The sequence below is a fragment of the Cygnus atratus genome, chromosome 26 (genome assembly GCF_013377495.2).
Source record: "Cygnus atratus isolate AKBS03 ecotype Queensland, Australia chromosome 26, CAtr_DNAZoo_HiC_assembly, whole genome shotgun sequence".
Classification (NCBI taxonomy): Eukaryota; Metazoa; Chordata; class Aves; order Anseriformes; family Anatidae; genus Cygnus; species Cygnus atratus.
In genome coordinates, this window is record NC_066387.1 from 336,038 (window position 1) to 352,202 (window position 16,165).

The following is a 16,165-nucleotide window of genomic DNA, read 5'->3' on the forward strand; positions in this document are numbered from 1 at the left end:
CGCCACCAGTCAGCATGGTGACAGCAGGACCAGGAGGGGAGAGCCCAGGCAGCCCTCGGACTTCGAGCAAAGATGCTGAGAAGAATAAACTTTCCATCCCGTATTTCAAAAAACATTTTATTTACAGTATCATACACTTCCACCCGTGTTAGTGGTTTTCTTCCCCTACCTGAGACCCAGTGAGCAGAATTTAAACACATCCCTGGAAAAGAGGGGGGAGCTGCAGAGGCTGTGCTACAGCAAGAGCTGGGACGGTGCCCGGTGGCTGGACCTGGGCACGGAGAGCAGCACCCACCCCAGAGGGGGAGGCTCCTGTGAGGGCCACGGTCACCCTCCTGCCCCTGCGGGCAGGGGCCCAGCCCCCTAGCTGAAGAGAAGACGGACCCGAGGGACAGCACCTTCAGCACGAGCGACAGCCAGGCCAGCTCTGGAGCTGGCAGCAGCGGTAGGGACACACCAACCCCGTCTAACCCCTTGACCCCACACGAGACCACGCAGCCCTCTCTAGCTCCTCTCCCCTCGCCAGGCAGTAACAGCAAATAGCGCAGGCACCCCATCCCCACCAGCCCCCTGCACTCCTCCAGGAGTCCCAGCTTGCCCCAGCATCTCCACGTGGTGCGGGTGTCTTCGTGGGCTGGCGGCTGTTCCCTTTCCCCACGAGCCGCAGGACAGAAGAGCCCTGCCAGCGCCTACCACAGCCTCCGAGGCAGCCAAAGTCCAGAGGTGGTCCAGGGCCCGCTGGCTGCCGGGGCTCAGCTGAAGAAATAGGTGGAATCCATCACCTTCGTCAGGTTGAATTCTCCTGCGGGAAGCAACGGAGACCAGAGGTGAGAGGAGAGCAGGGTTGGGGCATGGTGGGGGTGAGGCAGCTGGGAGAGAATGTGTCCTGAGCCCTGCTTCGGCTTGCTGCAGAGAACTGCCTCAGCTCAGCCCCCGCGGTGGGCTCACAGAGGTCCACATGGAACTGACGGCCCTCCCCATGCCTGGGACAGGGAGGAACGGCCAGACGGGAGCAAGGAAGAGAAGGCAGAGGGGCACACGTGGCCTCTCGGTGCAAACCGACTGCCTCTGGACCGTGCTGCCTCTGGGGCTGAGCACGGCGGCTGCTCAGCAGCAGGGGCCAGCGCTCCACTGGGCTCTGCTGTTTCGCAAAGGCAGGGCAAAGTTTAGCCAGATGGTCTGGCAGAAGCACGGCTGAGAGATTAGGAGGAGTTAAACTAATTGCCTTAATCCCATTGCGTGTGTATCATCTAGATCCTGGCAATTACCGTGCTCAGTTCCTCCGCTCCCATCTACAGCCAAATGCTTTGCGGCTGGAAACAGATGGGAGAAGAGCAGCGGGACAGGGGACGGCAGGAGCTGGGTCAACCTGGGGCAAATCCCAGGGGAAATGCTCCGGGGAAGGCAGGGGCCATTCGCAGGGAGGCTACGGGGGAACGACTAGAGGTGCTGTCTGCAGGCTCTGCAGTCCAGGACGGGCAGGAGAACCGGATCTTTGGGGACCCCTTTGGCAAGCCTGGGGCCTCAGTACATCCAACTTCGGCTGCCACGAACGTTCAGTGATTTTCAGGGCCATTCCCCAGCTCTTTCCCCTTGTTTTCAAACACTTCCTGAGCTTTGCATTCCCATCCTGTGCTCCTACCTGTCTCGGGGACATTCGACAGCTGCTCCATCAGCTTCTTCTGCCAAGGGGCTCTGCTCTCTTTGCTGGGGCTGGACGAACCAGAAGGAAAGCGAGTCAGCAGGGAGCGCTGGGAGAACACGTGCCCTCTTCCACTCGCCAGTACGGGACCTGACAACTGGCTTCAGCTCATCCAAAACGCTGCACCTTGTGGCAGCAGGAGCCCAGCCCCTGCCACAGCAGCCTCCTGCGGGGACTGAGACACCTGCAGGTGCTCCCCAGGCCTGGGGATGTCTCCTTTCACCCGACTCCGTGGTGATAACCGAGGGTGACCCCAGCTCATCTTCCTGCCTCATTCACGGGGAAACCAAGGCCCAGACGGTACGGCCCACCCCAGGCCCACAGAGGGATTCAAGCACTGAATCCCACTTCAGTAATGCAGCAAAAGGATGCAGGCGCCTTGAGGTTCACACCGAAGTCTAAGACAACTTGGGTGTCGTTGGGAAGGAAGCAGAACCTCCCGTGAGACCAGCCCCCAGGGAGATGGCACAGCCTGGGCGCAGCCGTGTCCCACGTGGCAGCTGTGGGACAGGGAATTGGCAGGAGGGAGCGGACTGGGGGCCACCCGTGGCCAAGCAATACCTGCAGTACTTCTTCAGCATGAACTTGGACAGATCCTGCAGGATCTTCTGGCTGTGCAGAGCCACGAACTGCTGCCGACAGATCTGATCCAGGGAGCAATGGTGAGTCGCAGGTTAAGAGGCGTTTTCCCCTCCTTCCCCTCAGTGCTTCTCAGCCAAGCCAGGTCAGGGGTGAGAGGAGGGAAAGCAGCGGGCAAGAGTGGGAAAGGGGGGCTGCCAGACAAGGGTGAAGGGAATCAGTGTGGGGAGGTGGGAAGCAGAGGCCGACCCCCATTTATCGATCCATCGCACAACAGCCCTGCAGCAGTTCAGAAGAGCCCAGGGCAGGACAGAGGCGCTGACTCTGCTCTGTGCTGCTCTCCACCCTCCCTGAAGGGTGGCAGGAGGGGGCCTGCGGCACCAAGTCAGCTGCAGCCACCAGCACGCACCCAGGCTCACCCTGCCTGGGTAAGTCAATCAGCCTACGGAGCGAAGCCCGGGGGAGGCAAGGGCTGGCAAGTGCCCAGAGGACAGATCAGCAAGGTCCCCGCTCACGGGGGCCTCAGGAGCACACTTTTACCTGGTTCATGACGTCCACAGTGAGCGCGTGAGTCCAGTAGCAGTCGTGGACTGAGACGAAGGTCAGACCCTGCCTGGGAGGCAGCAGAAGGTGCCGTGAAGCAGCGCTGAGAGCCGCAGCTCTGCCGCGTTCCCTACCCCGCAGAAACCCTGGGGCTGGCACGTGAGCAGAAGGAACTCCCCGCACAGGGCCTGAAGGCCTTCCAGGAGAGGTGGCCAACCCCCGGGAGCTCCCCGGCCCTGCCCTGCTGCCTCCTCCCAGCCCTTCTCCACCAGAAAGCCCGGCGGCGCCTTGCCCCAACGGCCCTCAGCCAGCAGCAGGGGCAGGAGCCCCGGCACCTACCTGAAGCAGTGCAGAGCCGTGAGCATCATGTGCGTCGAGTCCAGGGAGTGGATGAAGTTGGGCGGGAAGGCGTTTTTCTGCTTCACTGTGTCAGGCTTCCTGCAGCACAGAGCGGGACACGGGAGGAGCTGGGGCACATCCAGGGCCCAGGGGGAGAGAGCCAGGGCAGAGCCAGCCAAGACCTGGGGTTGACTGGGGCAGCCCTGAAGGGCCCCAGCTCCTCCAGCTGGCTTTCCACGGCTCAGGGGAATACCAGCAGCTTTGGCACGTTGGCAGGGAAGGTTTTGGCCCCAAAGCACAGAATTGGGCATCGGGGACTCGGTGAAGACCGCAGGCTCATACTTACTGGTTGGTGTTGGCGCAGCTTTTCACGCTCAGGTTCTGCATGTTGGAATTCAACTGCAGGAAGAAAGGGGATCGGCTGTCACACCACGCTGCCCAGACACCACGAGGCACTCGGCACTGCCGCTCGCTTCTGGAGAGGGGAGCGCGCCAGCAAGGTGTTCCACACACTGCAGGGAACAACCCTGCTGGACGGGGACGTCCGCAGGGCACCCCAGGCACTGCGGCAGCTGTCACTCCCCGGCGGCACCTCGCCTGCTTCCCCTCCAAGGACGCTGGCAAGCATCCTTCACCCCTTCCAAGGGAGATGGAGACGCTGATTCACCCTGCGGGGGCTGAGAAGAGCTCCTGGAGGTGGGAGGCACCCGCCCGCTCCCCCCATGCAGCCGACGTGAGGCCACCGCAGAGCGGCTGTGAGGACGGGACGAGAGGGGCCGGGGAGCTGTGAGTCAGCGCAGCGGCGCGTGGGAGGCGAGAGCGGCGGGGCTGAATCACGCGAGCCCCGAGGAAGGCTCCGCAGAGCAGAGCAGGGGCCTGAGCCCCAGCTGCCGGAGTGGGACGGGAGCGGCAGATTCCTCGCGGCCCGCCCACACGCTCCAGTCTCCGCGGTGAGGCGGGAGGATGCGCCTGCACACAAATCCTGCGGGCTCTGCGGGCTCACCCGCAGGCATCGCCAGCCCGCCGGCCCTCAGCTCGCTGCCTCGAGCCCTGCTGTGCCTTCCCTGCTCCCCACCGCGGCGGAGGGACGGGCAAACGGACGTCGCTCTGCCACCAGACACTCACCACAGTGGACCTGACCCGATAGTAGGGCTGCACGATGGGGAGGCCCATGGGGGTGACCCACTCCACCGTCTGTCCCGACTGGGCGATGAGCTTGGCGCTCTCCGTCAGCCAGTGCTTGGGCAGAGGGAAGGGGGAAGAAAGAGGCTGGGGTTAGTACAGGCAGGGGCAGACGCCGCTCCCTCCCAGCACCGGCGAGTCCAGCCTCCCGCCGCAGACTGGGACAGCCCGGCACCTGGGGGGGCGCCTGGCCCTGCGCTGGGCACAGCCCCACACCTCCGGGCTGGGACGGGAGGATCCTCCCTGGGCCAGGACCCAGCAGAAGCAGCTCTCCCCACGGAGCTCCTCGCTGCCCTGGTCTACGTTCGGGTGGACCAGCAAAGAAGAAAAGGGAGAGAGAGGCAAGAGGCGTCTTACCTGGATATCTCGAGTCGCTGAGAACATCTCCTTGATGCCGTTAAACACCTGCCTCACGAGGTAGTGAGACGCTTCCCACAAGTACTCCTGCACAGACCAGAGGCAGAGTGAGGGGCAGGCAAAGGGGCAGCAGAAGACACGAAGCCAAGTAATGGGCGCTGGGGTGAGCTACGCAGCACCTCCACTACTCCCGGATGCCTCAGAACCGCCCCCGCCACAGGCTGTGCCAAGTCCTGAGCTGCTGCGGAGGGCTGGGGGTTGTGACGGAGGGGGGCTGGGGGCAGCATTTCCCACAGCTCCTCGTCTGAGGGCAGCCTAACCTCGGTGTGACGTCCCCGCGAGGCTCTCACTGCCTCACCCGTCCCCCCGAGCGCAGCAGGGACAGAAGCGCCCCCAGCACCAACCTGCCTCAGCACACCGCCCCCTCGGCAGGGCCTGTCAGCGGGGTCACGGTACAGCAGCAGCGAGCCTCCGAGAGCTCTGCTGGGGACAAGGCCGCTTCCAGAGGGAAGAACGCGGCCACAAACCGCGATTTACACCCAAAACACCAGCTGAGGCTGTCGTGCCACCAGGAAGGGTGAGGAGCAGCCCCACCTGAAGATCCCCCGCACCCCTTGGCACCCACGAGCGCTGGCGGCCAGCTCTCCCCCAGAGCCCCCCCCGCAGGAACGGGGGCGCAGTCCTGCACACCCCTTTGCCCGCTGAGATTCGGGAGGGCAAGGAGAGAGCAGGGCAGGAGCGACTCCCACAGGACGGGCAGTCCCCAGGTGCCTCTCCCAGCAGGGGCTGAGCTGGGGAAGACGCTGCGGGGAGGCTGGGGCGGGCACGCCACCTCGGGGAACTCGTCGATCTCCTTGAGACGCTTCTCTATCTGCAGCCGCCCGCCGTAGCGCGTGACACCGTACACCACCGTCATCACCGTCTGCTTCACCACCTTGCGGCCGATGAAGCCCTCCAGCACCTGGGCGATCTTCAGCCCCTCCGCGGCATCCTTCTTCCGAAACTCCTCCACCTGGGGAGCAGAGCGCCCTGCAGCTCAGCACCACCCCCCAGCTGTGCTCGCCCAGGACCCCCCCCGTGGCTGGGAGAGCCTGGGGGACCCCGCGAGCCCCCCCAGCTGCACGCTGCCTGGCCTGAGCTATCGCCATAAACCCCGCGGCCCACCTTCGCCTGCCCTGGGTAACAGAGCTCATCTGCTGCAAGAATCAGGAGGCGGCCGGACGCTGCAGGTCACCGTGCCCGCGGGGAGCGGAGCCTTCCCCTGCTGCCTCAGCAGGGCCGCGGCGCTGGCAGCTGCGCGCTGCCGGACATCGCAAGGACACGGCCCCGGGGCTGCGGCGCGGGACTCGGGCTGTCCTGCCCCTGCCACCCCGCCGGGACCTCTGAGCGAGCCGTGCACCTCCTGCAGGCCCCTCCTGGGCACAGGTGTGCTGCTGCCCCTGAAACGTGCTGGTTTCTAGAAGGGAGAGCCAGGGGTTCAGCGCCCACTGGACGCCTGGCAGGGCTCGCACACGTCCCAGCAGGCTCGTTTCACACCACGTCTTGCCGAGAAAACTGACACCTTGGCAGCAGGGCCGAGGGCTGAATCCCTTCCCCCTCCCTCCCATCCATCTCAAACGAAGAAAATCCCACAGCCTGCAGGCCAGGCAGCTGCTAGCAAGAGACGAGGAACGCTCCCTGCTCTCTTCCACCCCTCTGCTTCTCCCAGATTTCATTCAGAAGTGAAGGGGAGCAGAAACCCCAGACGATTTCTCACAGCTGCGTGGGTGGGGACAGATCTCCAGCCTGGTCCCGCTGCAGGTGCTGCAGCGACCCCGGTTGGGGCGATCCTGCCTCTGCCCAGCCCCCGCTCCCCCAGCCCTCCGCACGCTGGTCCCATCCCAACCTTTCTGCTGCAGCTGCAGCGGCCCCGAGCAATGAGGGGCAGAGCAGGCCCAGGACACCTCCCCGTGCCCCCACCACGCCTCACCTGCTGGGCCACCGCGCTGTACACGTCCTGGGGGACGCTGCAGGGCATCAGGTTCACAGAGATGGCACCGATAAGGTCCCGGCCCAGAGCCGCGTAGTGCTGCAGGCCGTTGCAAGAGCCGTCCTGTGTGGGAAGAGGGAAGGAGGGAAAGGAGTCGTCAGCACGGGGACAGGGTCCCGCTCGTCCACGCCTGCGCAGCAGCACCGATACCCCTGGCTCAGGAGGGTTATTGCTGTTTCCTCCCCTCGGTGGGCAGGTTTGCAGCTGATCTCCCAGCAGTGGCCAGGGCTGTGCCAGTTTCAATTCCCCTTCTGCCGGTTTTCCTGTCTGGATCCCATCGCTAACTCCTGCTGCCTACGGGGCTTAAAAAAAAGGAAAACTTCGCCTCACGCTGCCCCCCACAGCTTCCCAAAGAGAGAGCTCCATGGAAACACTAAAAAACAGAAAATTTGGAAAACAACAAATGTGTCTGGGATGCTAAAAGCGGCCCCACAGCCCGGCAGCCAAAACAGATCTCAGAAAACCCGGGAGCGGGACTGGAGACGGGGACAACCGAGATCCCTCCGCAAGCCCACAGCTGCCCGAGCAGCTCCAGCCACGCGGCCTCGACATCGCTCCTTCTGAGGCAGGAGAAGCCCAGCTCCGACCAGCCCTTCCCACAGCTGCAGCCCGACACGCAGCGTGATTTGTCACGGCCCTCCTGGGACCAGGATCAGCCCGGACGAGACAGGCGGGACCTGAAGGACAGCGCGGGAAGGCCCCGCTGCCCCCAGACAGCGCCGGGTGAAGCACTGCTCACGGAAGCTGTGCCCCTGCCTCGGGCTGTCCCTGCTCCTCCTGTCTCAGGCTCTGCCTGGCCAGAGGCGGCCTGCAGCTGCCGGCAGGGTCAGCTCTCCTCCTCCCACCTCCTCCCTCCCCAGGCCCTGCAGTGCAGCACGCTGGAGGACGGCGCTGACAGGGCTTCGGCAGCCCTGCTGCCGCCCCTACACCGAGCGCTGACGACTCAGGTGGAAGCAGACTCCGGTGCCCTCCAGAAGTCCTTGCTTGAATTTTATCCCCTGCACCCTCCACACACCCCCAACTGCTCTCTTGATCTTTTGTTGTCATAACAATATCATCAGAGCCCTTCGCTTCAGACAGTCTCATGCGTATTCCAGAGCACAGCTAAGAGCAGCATGCGCCCCCGTCCTCCCCCCCACGCTTCATTAGGGCCATCTGATCCGCTAATGAGACAAACGAGCAAACCTCTCACCAGGAAAAGAATTAATCACTGTCTCCATACAGCAAGGGAATTTATCAGTGCAGATAAAGAGCTGGCTGGGCAGGGGCTGGAGATCTGCTAGGACGTAGCAGGAGAAGGGGCTGAGGCTGGGTGTCGGGAGCAATGCCTGGCTCCTCTCAAGCAGAGAGGGACGGACGGGCGGACAGACGGACGGACACCGCCAGATACGAGCAGCACCTGAGCGACTGGGCAAGCCCTGCCTAGAGCACGGGCACATCTGGGACTGGGTGGGGACAGGCACCCGGGGCCGGAGACAAACCAGCGAACGCAGGGGACAGCTCATCTCTGTCCTCGGAGGTCCACGCCTCCCGTCTTTGCTCCTGCAGAGCCGCTCTCCAGCTCTCCAGGGGTCTCCAGCCCCTGACAGGAGAGGAGCTGAGGCCCCCGAAGCCTCCGTGTGCCCTGGCCGAGAGCAGCCTCGAGCGCTTCCGAGCAGGCGGGAGCTGCCTGCACCACCCACGGCCCCGCCAGCCTGGGGCAGGGCCGCTCCCAGTCCCCATCCCGCAGCTGGAGAGGGCAGGAGCGGCCCCGCGGGCAGCAACCCACCCCCGGCCAGGCTCCGTTACCCGAAGGCAGGTGAAGCAGCACCTAACTGAACCGCTTCGTCTATGGCCGCGGGCAGCAGCGAATTGCTGGAGTTGTCAGATCAAGACGCCTGCAGGCTGCGCTCCCGCCTTCGCAGAGCCTGGCCACGCTGCACAGCGAACGCAGCTGGAGACGCGGGTGCCTCGGCTCTGCCCCCAGCTCCCCGCCCGGCCTGCCAGGCCGTGCAAACCCATCGGCACCCACCTGGTGAACGGGGAAATGAGAGACGAAGGCTGCTGGGTCCGGGGACCTCGAGGCTTTGGCGATTTCCATACAGCACGCCAGGACTTGCCAGGGTTCGTCGGTGTTCATCCACCACTTCCTGCCCTGGGAACAGGAAAGCGCACTGGTAGGAGGCAGTGCTCTTGTGGCGCCCCACAGCAAAGGCAGAAGCTGAGCCTCTGGGCTCTCAGGAAACACCGGGCAAGGCACCTCCTCACCATGCCTCCGCGGTGAAGTGTTATTTCCATAATATTTGTGTTTACGGACAGAAACGTGATACTTAGGAAACCCTGCAACGCTTTGATTTGCTTTTTCCCCTTAAAGGATTATCTTTCAAAATGTTGCCGGTTCAAAATTGATCCGATTTCCTTTTTATTTTACCTCCCAGAAGCTGTGCTGAACAAGAGGGGTGGTTAAAGTCTCCTCTGAAATCACAGAGGTCGCTGACGCCTTTTTCCCCCAGCACATTTGGAACAACTCCTGTTCGGACTCAAACGTGGATGAGCTTTCCTGCTTTTTCATCCACCGGTTCAGCTGGGAGACTCCCAGCCTGCCCGGGGCTGGCTGCGGCCCGAGCTGCTCCCCCCTGGCCGAGGGTCCCCCCCCTGCACCTCGAGGGCAGGCAGAGCCCCGCCAGCCGCTCCCCACGCACCGTCAGCGGGCGGTCGGCGGAGTCCAGGATCTCCTCCAGGATTTCGTTGGCGTAACGCAGCCGCTCCTGCAAGCTGTTTTTCTTCTTCAGCCCCGTGAGGTTGATGAGGTGGATCTTCAGCCAGTCGAGGCCCTTCGGCCCCAGGGGCCTGCCCTCTGCAAAGAGCAGGATGGCGCGGGTGACGTCGTTACCCAGGTGGTTGAAGTACGGCGGGCAGGGGTAAGTCCTGCCGCGGAAGTCCATGTTGTGAGGAAACCAGAACACCTTGTCCCTCACGTAGTTGGCGATGGAGAGCTTGTAGAGCGCGTCCATGCGCAGGCTGTGCATCTCAGCTGCCTTCTTCTTGCACAGCAGCAGCTCGTGCTTCTGGGACTTGTGCCAGGCAGAGGAATTGCTGGGGGTGACGGGAGGCTTGGGGGCCTCGGAGAGGGGCGGCGGGATGTCCAGCTTCTCATTGCCTTTGTCATTGAAGATGGAGATGATTATATCCAGCACCGGCTGGTTGATCTTCCACGCGCAGTTGCCCAGCTGGTTCAAGGCGTCCAGCACAGGGTGGAGGTTCACCTGGGGACACTGGTCCAGGAGCTGCTGGTGCTGGAAGGCCCCGTCCACGTAGCGCATCAGCTTGGTGTCGCTCAGCACAAAGGCACCGAAGTGGGGGGAAGTCCAGGGTATCGGGGGGCACAGCATGGGTATGACGGAGGAGCTGAAGGTCAGCGTGGTCTCTGCGGCGTCTGACACGAGCTGGGAGAAGATGGGGTGGGGCTTTATCAGCCCGACCTGGAGGAGAGAATGGGAGAGGTGAAGGACAGCGGCAGGGGGAAACCTGGAAGAGCGTGCGGTCAGTCGGCAAGTAACGGCAGCGGTCGTACGGAACCAGATGCTCCTTAGAGCCTCGGAGAAAGAAGGACATCGGGAAGGGAAAAGGGCCCTGCAAGAGCCCCCAGAGAGGTGACCCACGCAGTCCCAACCCGCCGGGGGCAAGGCTCACCTGCCAGCTGCTGCGGAAGGAGTAGATGTGGTAGAGGACGGGGATAAGCCTGGACTCCAAGCGGGGTTTGAGGGTGTTCCTGGGCACCTTGACGGAGTGCACCAGGATCTCCAGCAGGCACACGCCCAGGCGCATCAGGAGCACGTACGGCCAGCTGCAGTCCTTGAGGGTGAGCGAAGGCCCGTAGCCGGCTTCTGCCACCAGCTTCTCCCAGTATTCCCGTGGCAAGTACTCCCCGGGCTGGGAGGGGGAAGAAGAATCGAGTCAGCTGGAGGGGGCAGCCGCGCTCCAGTTTCGCTGGACGTGACCTCTGTGCCCTGCACGTGCCTAAGAGGGACTCTCCTGCCTCTGTGTCCCTGTGAGCTCCTGCCTGACAGGGCTATGTGGGGAAGGACTGCTTTTGTGGCTGAGGCAAGGCCAACACGGAGAATCTGCTTCTGCTGCAGTGCCCCCGTCCTGGCCTTTAAAACCCTTCCCCAGCCACCTCTCCGCACCCACCCCGTCCCTGCCCTCCGAACTGCAGATCTGTCCCTGCCGCTGTGCCCCAGGCGCGTGGCTCTGCCAGCACCCTGCTCGCCGTGCCCTCGCTGCCTGCGCAGACCCGTGGCCTCGGCGCCCGTCTCCTCTCCTGCCCTGCCCCACGCAGCGCACCCTCCTCGAGCCCAGAGCTCCCCTGTGCGGGACGCCTGGCCCCCAGGGGTCAGCTGTGCTGAGGTCAAACCTGCGGGAACACCCACAGCTACGCCACAAGCGACCTGACCCTCATCATGGGGCCGGGGCCCACAGAACAGGGCCCTGGGGGTTCTCATGGCCCCTGCAGCATCAGAAGCCGGACCTTGTGGGTGTGAGGGGCGCCCGCACAAAGCGCCCAGCCGCACCTCTGCTCTTCCCACGGGCCCCCAGAGAGCCCACCTGGCCGTCCTTCGCCAGCAGGTGGATGTAGTCCTCGTAGATCTCCTGCACCTTCTCGAGCTGGCGGCTGCGCAGCTTCCTCTGGGTGAGGTATCTGTCGTAGACTTTGGAGCCCAGCTCCCTGGCTAGGACAGACAGGGATTCTCCTTGCGGAGAGAGCGTGTTGAGGATCTGAGAAAGGGGAAGGCAAAGAGGGACTTCAGGAGGGAGGAGCAGAAAGACGGAGCAGAAAGAAAGCAGGAGTTAAAGTCCCTGTGCGGGGAGCACAGAAAAGCGCCGATTCCCGTGATGCTGAGCACGTGAGCAAGGATACGGAGGGACAGCGCAGGGCTGCTACAGCTGCTCAGCAGAGGGAGCAGACAGGGCCCGCATCTAATAGCCTGGGCAAACCTTGAGGTTCGTGCTCTGATTCTGCGGCCCTGACTGGGACGTCGGAGCTTTGTGGTAGCCCCAGGAGGCCCCGCTCCTGCGCGCCTGTGGGGTCAGGGCAGGCTCCTACCTGCATCATGATGTCCACGTACTCTTCATCTGGCAGCAGGCACAGGTAGGGGTAGAGGCTGTTGTACCCCGACATCGTCCTTTTCTGGGACATGTTGTGCTTCGACTTCTGCAGGGCCTGGAGGATGGCACCGCGCCACTGGGAGCGCAGGGCGGCCAGCTGCTTGCGCTGCACACGGAACGGAAGCAGAAGTCCCGCTGCGGTGAGAGCACACCACCAGGGAGCCGCCCCCTTTACAGGACCGAGCCCTGCGGGTCCGTGCCAGCCCCGAGGACTGCACCGCCCGCCGTCCCTCAGCACGCAGCCGCAGGCACCCCGACCTTACCGCTCTAAGGGCTTGCGGGGTCAGCGGTTTGGTCGACTCCACTGACTCGATGGTTATGGTGCTGTTCAGCTCCATCTCCAGCTGCTGCTGGAAGCGCTCCCGCAGCTCCTGCGCAGAGAAATCCAGCTTGGGGTAGGACACCGCCTTCTCCTGCAACGAGAGCGAGGCAGTAAGTGCCAGAAGCGCGAGGAAGACAAGATGTGCCTGTTCCGCCAGAGGCGGGCGGCTGGGACCGGAGGTCTGAGGTCTCTGGCGGGCAAGCTCCAGGGAGTCTGGGACAAGAGGCCTCTCCAGGGGCTGTTCTGCTCCTGGCTGTAGCCAAGCACTGCCCTGCCAAGAAACCCCTCTGGTACGTGCAGGTCCTACAGGCCCCCCACCAGCCCTCGGTGTCTCCGTGAGGCGCCTGGAAGGGCATTTACTTCCTCGGAACAATTTGCTGCCTGCTGAATTGCACTGGCTGGTGAGCAGAGGTCAGGCTGCAAAGTTCTTCCCATGCCGCAGTCCTGAGCTGGACCCGACCGCACCCTGGGGACGTGTGAGCACCGTTTGGCCAGCTCCAACGTCTCCACCCCCGACTTGGTGGCCTACCTTGGAGTAGAAGTTGCTGAGCAGAGCAGACTTGCAGGTCTGGGGCTTGGGTGCAGGGGGCAGCTGGTAGTCAGGCTGCACGATCCTGACGGCCCTCAGCACCATCTCCTTCTCGTCTCCCTCAAACAGGCACTTTTGGAAGAGCTCATCCACGTGGAAGCCGTCGTGCTTCAGCTGCTGCACACACCTGAGGAGGGGCAGGTGAGAGGTTTAATCTTTCGTGGGGGACCGTGCTGCGCTGATGGAAATTAGCACGCCATGAGGCAGGGAACAAAGCTTGTAAAGAGAAGACTAAGCACAGAAAGGAGAAGCCGCTGGGGATGTTCCCTCTTGAGGATCCAAGCTGCCTGCGGAGCAGAGCCCGTCCCCCACAAGGTCACCGGCCTCAGGTTACAGCCATCCCCCCCCGCCCTCACCGCCGCTGAGCGGGCGGCTTCCACCTCCGCGTGGGTGGGGAGGCCGATCGCCGGGCTCCACTGCCTCTGTGAGGCCAAGGGAAAAAGAAGCCGCTTCCCCCACCCTCAGACACACGGCGGCCAGCAAACAGCCGTGTGGGAACACGCACGGGGCTGACGACTCCGTGCAGGGTGCTGTCCTTGCCCACAGGCAGCCCCACAGGCGCAGCGCCGGACGGCAGCAGACACCCCCCCGTCTGTCCGCGGCTCTCCTCCGCTCCCACCTCTCCTCTCCCCAGGAGATCTGACAGGCCCCCGGCTGGGGCGGCGGCAGCCTGCGGGGCGGCTCTGTGCCTCACCTCCAGATGGTCTTGGCGCACGCCTGGCTCCGGCCCATGCACTCCAGCGCTGCCGCGTACGAGTCCAGGCTGGGCCGGAGGCCGGCAGACTCCAGCATGGAGAGGAGCCGGCTGAGGCGGTGCAGGCAGCCCTGCGGGTGAGAGGGAAGGGAGGCCGTGGAGAAGAGACGCTACGTAGCCCGGCACAGCTTCACGCGCCCTGCTCCCTGTCCCCTGAGCCCCGCCCACGCTGCCCCAGGCTCTCCCAGAGCCACCTCGCAGCGCCCGGGGGCCTCAGCCCAGCTCCATCCCTCGCAGAACCCAACTTTCCCTCCTTGAAATCGCTGAAGGCAGACGTGGCAAACAGGAATCAAACCGCGACTATCGCTCCTACGAGCGCGGAGCTCTTCCCCCCGAGCCGGCACAGCCCTCCCCTCGGCCTCTCGGAAAGCCCAGCGCCACGGGTCGGGCCCAGCCCAGGCAGCACCCCGCGGCCCCTTACCTTTCTTGCCCAGCTACGCATCACGACGTTGTACGCGCCGACGTTCAGAAGCTTTCTCTTCACGGGGGAGCTGTGATACGAGAGAAGCAGCCTCTCAGCCTCCTCCGGCTGCTGCAAGCACAGGAGGCACTCCAGGTTAGACTGGATGGTCTGCTGCACGATCTTCTGCTGGTTGCTCTCTCTCTTCTCAGGCACATTCGGAGGCTTCTCTGCCTTCACGCCCTGCTTCGTTTCCACCACCCTGGGCTTGCTGCAGGCGTAGGCGCTGCTGGGGCCGGCGTGGCTCTGGCTCCAAGCGGTCGCTTTGGTTTCCTTGGGGCTCTTCTTGGCTTTGGGCTTGGCTTTGGCCTTTGTCTTCGGAATCGCCTTGACCTTTACTTTGGCGTTGGCCTGGCCCACCAGAGTCATCTTGGAGGCCGCGATGGACAGCTTCCTCTCCACCTTGGCCTGCCGCACGTACATCTCCCTCCTCAGCTTCTCGACCCAGCCGCTGGGCTGGGCCGGGCCCGCGGCGCTCTGCCTGGGGGCTGGGGGCTCCTTGGCCGCACGCGCGGCCACCGCCTGCCGCAGCGGCTCCTGCCGCCTGTCGATCCCCAGCGGCGCCAGCTCCGCTTTGGTGACCGTCACCTCGGGGACGCTGGAGGCTTGGAGCTGCTTCACGCGAGCTTTCAGCACTGCGGGGAAACAGCCGGGGCAGAGGTGAAGCGGCACAAGGCGCAGCAAGGTGCTCGGAAAGGGGGGTACGGGGAAGAGGGACCACGCGAGGGCTTCTCCTCTCCCTGGCCCGCCAGCCCTGCCCCAGCAGCTCCCAGCAACGCGCTGAGCGGCGTCCCTCTGGGGTCCAGCTCCAAGCCGTGGCCGGTCCCAGCGTCAGGGGGAGCTGAACAACGGCACCACATGGAAGAAGGCACCAGCTCACGCTCACCTAACCCTAACCTGCTGCGGGGCCATTTCACTGGGCCTCCCTCCGTGGACCTCATGCCCTCAGCTCACCCGGGCAGAGAGCCCAGAGCTGGAACTCCCTGGGTCGGTCTGCAGGGCCCTCGGACACCCGGGGAGGGGCTCTTCCACCACCCCTCAGGACCACCCGGCATGTCACAGGGACTCAGCGTGGGCAGGGGGAACCTCCAGGTACTGGGACAGGACAGAACTTGCTCAGGGAAGCCAGCAGGTCTGCGGGAAACCCACGTCCTTCATCAGGCCACGAGCATTTCCAGTCCCCAATCTTTCCTTTATGGCTACGTGGAATGGGAAGGCTCCTATAAAACCTCCCAGGACACTGAACGAGGGGCAGCGCTGCAGCTCCCCGCCATTTACCGCTCACCTTCCAGCAGCTCTGTCCTCTCACAGACCGCATTTCTCCTCGCCTTCTCCTTGGCGCTGACGGAGGAGTAGGTCCTGAGGACGCTCCACGGGATCCCTGCGGCAGGAAGGAGCAAAGGCCGGGAGGTGAGAGGGGCCCCGCTCGACAGGACGCTCCTCTCTGCCCCGTCCCACGCCGCAGCTGTGTGCGGGGGGGGGGGCGCAGAGCGGGGCAATCCCCAGCTCGGCTCGCCAGCTCCCACCGGGCTCGGCAGCAGCGCCTCCGGAGGGACAGGGGCTGGGGACAGGGGCCAGGGATAAGGGGACTGGGGGCAGGGCTGCCCCTCGCCCTGTGGCTCGGGGGGGACCAGGACCCCAGGGCCCCCCCCCCAAGGGCTCCCCCCCCTCAAGGACCCAGGGAGCCCCCCAGGGACCCCAGGCCCGCCCCCCAAGGACCCCAGCCTCCCCCCAGCCCCGGCCCCGCCGCACAGCCGGGGACTGCCCCCGCCGGGGGTCGGGGCGCGGTGCCCCCCCCCCGCTGCCCCGTGTGGGGGCGCGGCCCGAGAGCCCCCCCCCGGCCCCGGCCCTGCCCGGGACGCGGCCCCAGCGGCGCGGGGACCCCTCAGCGCCGGCTCCTCGCCGCCCGCGGCCCCCCCGCCCCCTCCCCGTGCCCCCCCGGTGCCCGGAGCCGCCGCCGCCCGCTCACCGCCGCCCCGCAGCCGGGCCGGGCCCAGCAGCGCCGCCCGCAGCCGCAGCAGCGCCATGGCCGCCGCGCTAGGCCGCCATGCTCCCCCCGCCGCGCCGCACCGCGCATGCGCCGCGCGCAGCCCGCCGGGAGCTGGTAGGAGGCGGCGGCGCGGGAACTACATTTCCCAGCGGGCAGCGCGGCCGCGCCCCGCGC

The 16,165-nt window shown here is 64.8% G+C and overlaps 1 protein-coding gene across 1 annotated transcript; it reads right to left on the minus strand.

The window, feature by feature from the left end:
• Positions 1-93: 93 nt before the first annotated feature.
• On the minus strand, positions 94-16,078 carry POLRMT (RNA polymerase mitochondrial). The gene is made up of 21 exons (XM_035569962.2): positions 15,971-16,078; positions 15,287-15,382; positions 13,963-14,636; positions 13,482-13,612; positions 12,728-12,914; positions 12,140-12,289; positions 11,815-11,982; positions 11,316-11,486; positions 10,404-10,643; positions 9,413-10,192; positions 8,743-8,865; positions 6,672-6,794; positions 5,535-5,714; positions 4,703-4,789; positions 4,289-4,402; positions 3,510-3,562; positions 3,164-3,262; positions 2,822-2,894; positions 2,264-2,346; positions 1,643-1,713; positions 94-802 (listed from the first exon to the last, which is right to left on the minus strand). Exons 1-21 carry the CDS (start codon positions 16,026-16,028, stop codon positions 753-755), a joined length of 3,711 nt encoding a protein of 1,236 aa, XP_035425855.1. The 5' UTR covers positions 16,029-16,078; the 3' UTR covers positions 94-752.
• Positions 16,079-16,165: the final 87 nt, after the last annotated feature.